The sequence below is a fragment of the Pinus tabuliformis genome, chromosome 6 (assembly GCF_031772625.1).
Source record: "Pinus tabuliformis cultivar Carrire ecotype Pingquan chromosome 6, CPIR1, whole genome shotgun sequence".
Taxonomy (NCBI): domain Eukaryota; kingdom Viridiplantae; phylum Streptophyta; class Pinopsida; order Pinales; family Pinaceae; genus Pinus; species Pinus tabuliformis.
The window spans coordinates 577,511,894-577,518,825 of NC_142292.1; the positions used below are offsets into that span (position 1 = coordinate 577,511,894).

At 31.9% G+C, this 6,932-nt stretch overlaps 1 protein-coding gene across 1 annotated transcript; it reads right to left on the bottom strand.

Moving 5' to 3' along the window:
* Positions 1–2,126: 2,126 nt before the first annotated feature.
* Positions 2,127–3,671, bottom strand: LOC149259841 (uncharacterized). Its single transcript, XM_089455378.1, has 4 exons — positions 3,504–3,671; positions 3,062–3,324; positions 2,369–2,918; positions 2,127–2,268 (listed from the first exon to the last, which is right to left on the bottom strand). Exons 1-4 carry the CDS (start codon positions 3,644–3,646, stop codon positions 2,127–2,129), a joined length of 1,098 nt encoding a protein of 365 aa, XP_089311504.1. The 5' UTR covers positions 3,647–3,671.
* Between the last annotated feature and the right edge of the window lie 3,261 nt (positions 3,672–6,932).

A 6,932-nucleotide genomic window follows, 5' to 3' on the forward strand; every position in this document is an offset into this window, starting at 1 on the left:
AACCCTTCCTCCTTATGCCATTTTGCACATTGCAGTGTCAATATTTCGTCCGGCCTTTGGGTAAAGTGAATGCTTGTCTTGAAAGTTCTTGGAATGCAAAGCTTCAGAATCTTGATGGGTTTATCAGCTTATCATGCCATCTTATAGCTTAGCTCTTTGTTCATTCGTAGTTAAGTCATAGGTGTCGTGAAATCTACAAATAGATGCCCTGGTGGCAATGTATTTCTATGTACTGAACATGATGCGACCGTTAATCTAAGTTATTATTCTGGTCTTACAACCCGAGTTGGTGTACAAATTTTCTTTGTAAATTATTTTGTAGTTTTTAAATCGTATCCCAACATGAAGGTAGTTTGATATATATTCCTGTGATAATTTTCTGCATATAAATTTTGATAGATTTTACCTATAAGCTCCATACCTATTTTGAGTGTAGATTTTTGTCTTCCGAAATTTCTAATAATTTCAAATTTATGGGATATCTTGATAGTTCTGTTATCCCTTAAAATGTTTTTTTTTTCAATTGTACAGTTTTATTAACCCTGATTTGGCTTTAGAGTTTGATTTATTGTTCACGCTTGCATTTATAGCTAACAGATTATAAAGTATTGAAACCCCACATCAACTATTTTCCTATATGGAAAGTTTATGAATAATACTATTTTTTCCCATAAGAGAACTGCAATTTTCTTTTGCTCAGAAAACCCTTATTTTCTAGTTCCTGTTCTTAAATATTGTATGTTATAACCCTAGGAGATGAACTCTTCCGAATGAAAGTTATTACTTTTAATCACAAATCTTATTGTAGTTTGCTAATGGCTGCTAGATATCTATCATGTTAATTAAATTCTTCTAATGATAATCGTTTGGACTCTAATAAAATAGCACATCTGTTTCTTTAAACAAAATACAAGTATTATCTTTAACAGTATATTGAACTTCCAATAAATATAAGTATTTATTTGATTCCTGTAGAAATATTGTTGATTGTTGGAATCAAATGCAACTGTGGGTTTCCAAATTTCCTCCTAACCATCAGACACGCTTTCAAGCCAAAGTCCCCCGGAGTTGTTACTCACATGCATGATATTTTCTTGGAAGATCAACAGTCTTACCATGTCACAACTATTTGGTCTTAACAGGACTTAGCTTTTGGACTAAACCTCTCATTTTCTTCTTCTTTTCTCATCTTAGGTACCAATACCCTCTTGATCCCTTCCTTGAGAATAAATATTCATGGAAGTAGTTAGGGATAGGTAATTGCCTATCCTAACCACTGGACATGTGAAAATTATATAATTTGTTATCACCCAAACATTTGATTTATGTATAACTTAATCAAAATATTAAATATATAAATTTAAATAATAATATCCAATTTATTTAACTACAAAAATTAAATATTTACAATTACCTAAAACATCACAAACATCTTACCCAATGCATTAATTATCATAACCATCACAGAGTTAAATAGATTATTCTATATCACATATAAAACATATAAACATCCATTAATGAAACATTAAAATTAAAATTAAAATTAAAATTATATATATATATATATAGATATATAATTATAATTATTATATATAAAATATTTATTAGCGAAAATAAAATTATATTTAACTTTTCAAAAACTGAATTATTATAATATAAAAATAAACCCAAAAAAAAATACAATTTTTTTATCCTTATATAATTTTCATATTAAAAAGTACATATTACAATTTAAAGTTAATAAAAAAATATTTTTTAATTTGATTAAACCATGTCAATGAACATTAATCAATATTATGATTTGCTGTCTCTAGGATGGTTTTTTTTCGAAGTGATTAGTTTAGTTATAATGGGAGTTGACAGATGCAAAGTACTCGGTGGCCTGAGAGACAGCATGGCCAAGTATCGGCCAAATAAATTAAATTGTCACTTCAAATTAATTACAAAAATTAAAGCATTCAACGACATTGAAAATACTTCAGTACAGTCTAGTAGTTATACTCTAAAACATTCATTGGCTTCTGAGTTTGGCGTTGCCTTATTGGGTCCGAAGAGTGATCAAACAGAGAACCAAAACGTTCATTGACATTTGAATCTGGCATTGCCTTATTGGATCAGAAGAGTGATCACACATAAAACCAATAGATTGCTGAATAGGGAGACGTGTATTCCTCTCCTACCACGGCAGATCCGGACGTTATTTGAGGAGGAAGACCTCCTACAGTAGAAACTCTCTGCACGTATTTCACGTTTCGAAATAATCCATTTCTGCAAGACCAACAGTAATATTGTGTCATCATCGCAGCAGTAGAAATAGGAAAATTAGGAAGATATCAAAATGCGAAAGCAGTTGGGTTCAATCACTTACTTGTTTCCACCATGACTGGTAGCGTTCAATTTACTCCAGGCAATACTATCAGATTGCTTTGTAATTGAACTCACAACCTTTGCAGTCACTTGACTGAAAGGCATGAACAGTTCCCACGTGCGTTGTCCTCCATTTTGATCGGGTTTTGTAGGGAAGTAGTGCCGACCCACAAACTCCTGGCCTGGAGAATTGTATAGATCTGCTGATACATTGAAATTATTCCAAGAAGAACCATTGAATTTGTAATACTGGATTCCCTCCGAGTAAAGGCTGAGAAGAGGACTAAAATCCTTTGAAACTCTTATTACTGCAGGAATTCCCATGGGGAGGCATCGATCCTGCTGCCAGAATAGATATTGTGCAGAATATGGAATTTGCAGTTGGTTTCCAACCACATTACACTGAGGAGATAGAGGAACTCCGCCCTTGCCATGCCCTCGTTGTACATAAGATACCGAGCTCGCATTGCCGTTCCCACTGTGCGAAACGGCCTTAAGTAGCAAATCAGGCACATCTGCTGTAATAGTCATTTTCCTAGCGAGTACAGTCCCTGTGTCAAAACAAACCAATTAATTTATTAGCATTTTCTCAATAAACGGTAATTATCATAATCCAAGTTCAAAGATTATAAGCAAACTTTTACAGTTCGGCTTCTGAGGATTTTCATGTTACAGAAAGAAAATGTTGCCGTACCTGTTACAGTTGATTCGGGGATAGCCGAGATGGCTTCTCCTGCCTCCATGCTGAACGCAAAGGTGGGCTTCCCGCCTTGAGCGAGAGGTTCAGCCAGGAAATAATGATAACCCACTGATGTAAAATTCCCATTTACACGAATACCATTGGGAGAGTAGAGCGTGGCCATTGCCCCAACAGAAGTATACTGGAGCACAGTTGAAGTTGAATTCTTTTGACATTCATAAATTTGGACGCCAGAGGCATTCACTGTTCGAATAAGCCTGAAAAATAACAAAAGTTTAATTATTACACAGATTCATAGAAAGTGCAAGTCATTATATAAATTTATTGCATGCAATTAGGCTTCCCATGCAAAAGTACTAGCCGTTCATGTCAAAATAATCTCGACCAAAGAAAATATATAAGTGAATGGTATTCAGAGTTGGAGAGTTATTCTTACGAGTTCCCAAACGGTGGATCGGTTGAATTTTTTGTCAGAAGCGCCGGTGGGGCGGCTTCTGCTTCTGAAATACCATTCAAAATGCAAAATGCTATGACTAATAGAGTAAGTAAGAAGCAGCTATGTATGTTGAAGAGAGCCATTTTCGATCAGTGGATATCTTCTCCAAATTTGTTACATAAAGCAGTGAGGAAGTGCTGGGGATGGATTCTTCATATTTATAGCTTTCTGCACTGTACTGTGAACGGCTACCGTTGAGGCAATGATGTGTAACATTGGACAGCTATGATGCGCAAGGATTAATTAAATAATAGCAAACACATGTTATGGCAACTGGCAATCACATAACTTGCCAACGTAGATTCTTCACACACGTAATGGTGAGCCTATTGAAATATTATTTTATATAGTTAAATAAAACTATGATTAATTTCTTAAACATTGCTATTAAACCATTCATGCCAATTATCCGACAACCCTGTACTTAAATTCCCCGAGGATTAGTTTAAAATTCCAATGGTAAAGATATAAATATAATTTAAGCAAACCTTTACCACATCGGTTTCTATACCTAACATTGTAACTTATATATCCGACAACCCTGTAATTAAAAATTCCGCTAGGATTAGGATTAAAATTCCAATGGTAAAGATTTAAGCAAACCTTTACCACATCGGTTTCTATACCTAACATTGTAACTTATATATCCGACAACCCTGTAATTAAAAATTCCGCTAGGATTAGGATTAAAATTCCAATGGTAAAGATTTAAATATAATTTAAGCAAACCTTTACCACATCGGTTTCTATACCTAACATTGTAAGTTATATATAGGGATAGAGAGGAGGTTGCATATTATTATTATTTTATTTTATTTTAAAGTGAGGATATTATATTGGTGTATAAATTTTTTTATTTGTGAGATAAGGGATTCATCTCTTTCTATTCATTTGATTCTTAAGTTTTAAAAGGCATACATATTTTACTCTAAATTATTATTATTGTTATTATTATTATTATTCAATTTTAAGGTTAGGGCCAAGCCATACACCACATTAGCACCATATTGGTGCACAAGACCCCTTTGTTTGTGGGACAACGGACTGACCTCCCTTCCCTTGAGTGACTTGACTTCTAAGTCTACTAAAGCATGCATACTCTACTCTAAATTATTATTATTGTTGTTATTATTATTATTCAATTTTAAGGTCACACCTCCCTTCCCTTGAGTGACTTGACTTCTAAGTCTACTAAAGCATGCATACTCTACTCTAAATTATTATTATTGTTGTTATTATTATTATTCAATTTTAAGGTCACAGACAAGCCATACACCACATTGGTGTATGAGACCCCCTTGTTACATACTCTACTCTAAATTATTATTATTGGTGTTATTATTATTATTATTATTCAATTGTAAGGTTAGAGTGAAGCCATACACTTTACTCTAAAGGCATACATACTCTACTCTAAATTATTATTATTGTTATTATTATTATTATTATTCAATTTTAAGGTCAGTGTCAAGCCATACACCACACTCGTGTATGAGACCCCCTTGCTTGTGGGACAAGGGACCGGCTTAGTGGCAGTGATTTGACTTCTACGTCTATAAAAACATAAAAACATACATACTTTACCGGCTCTGATTTTAAACCTATAAACTTTTAGGAAAAAACACATGCTCTTAACAATATAGAGAATTGTCAAAAATTGCCAAAATAACACTGTATAATATGTGTAATCTACACAGATCACACATATTACATAGTGCTATTAAAAAAAACTCTAACAATATAATTCATTGTAAGAGTCTCCAATCACTGGTATAAAAAATGCATACTATTCCATTAATATTTATGACCTTAAATTTAAACTTTAACTTCAAAGGACTTTATTCCATTACTATTTATGACCTTAGATTTAAACTTCTAACTTCAGAGGACTCTGCTAACCTAGCCGCAGAAATAGGCTAATATAAACTTTTTAAGGTTTTAAACTGTTTAGTTTATTCCTAGAAAACTAACATAGAGTGCTTCAATGTAGTTATGCTGGGGGAGTGTGCGGGACAACACCCTCTCAGTTATTTTGAATAACTACTACTGTTTTTAAATCAGGAGTGTTTTGCGTTACTGGTAAAGTTGACTTTCGTATTGACCTTATTCGCTAAGTAAATATAATATAATATAGATTTTAGATATTAAATTGAATTTCTTATTTTAATTTAATATATATTCAAGATTCTTGACTTAGCCGATTAGAAAACTGTAAATAATATTCAATCATTTAAGATTTGTTCTGACATTTTTTTGTTTTTGTTTTATTTTGTTTTTTTCTTCAATGCACGTGAAATGTTTTTGTTTTTTTCTCATTCACATGTTAATGAGTACTTCAATGCATGTTAAATTACAGGAATTTTTTTTTAAAATAATTTTTATGATTATCCCAAACTTTATAATAGGCAAAATTATCCGACTTTAAAATTTCCCATATTATTGTGCATTCTCACTCCTCAAGCACCAACCTCCTTATACATAATTGAAAGTTAGAATTCACTTTTATAACCTCTATGCATTAATTAGAATTATAGCTATGGGTTTTCAAGCAAGAAAAGGATGTTATTATTTCTAATGTATAGAATTCTAAAGAGGAGTGTTTCCAAACGAAAACTATACAACATATATCCTCACTTTGTAAAGGTTTGTTTATGAAGAAGTACTTATTATATTGAAACATTTTGATAAAGATGGAGTGACTTGCAAAGTAATGTAGGCAATATTTTGAATTATAATCCCCTTCACTCTTCCTTTTTCTACGTTAACACTTTTGTCTTTTTTAATTATTTAATACTTGTTATATTATTTATATATGTATAACCTTTAAATGTATTAACCAAACTAAATCTATCATTAATATTCGTTTATAACATCTTTGTTTTGAATTATAGTATAAGGCATTTATATTAAAGACAAAGATAAATTAATTTTATATTAGGGAATATTTGCACTTACAATCTCTTAGTTTTTTTTAATCTCAATAACTTTTGTATTTTTGCAATCATTTAATAATTAATATATTATTTATAATTATAACCTTGAATATAATATGTTGGGTCCCTATAATACTAGTGATTACCCCATTACTATTGTAGTTATACCCCTTATTTATATTGATGTACCTATGTAGTGCCCATATTATTACTATTGTGCCACATAGAAGCCCACTATTGTTATTGTTATGCCCTACAATATTATTGTTATGTAGGCTTTGATTGTATTGGGACCACTTAGACTCCTATATATAGAAAGGAGGTATTTTCATTTGTATCATCCAATAATTGTTCATTTATGTAATGTAACGGAGGTTGCCCCCTTGAAGAGGCTGAATTCTAAGGCGTGGATCTCTCTTTTCTATCTTTTTGTGAA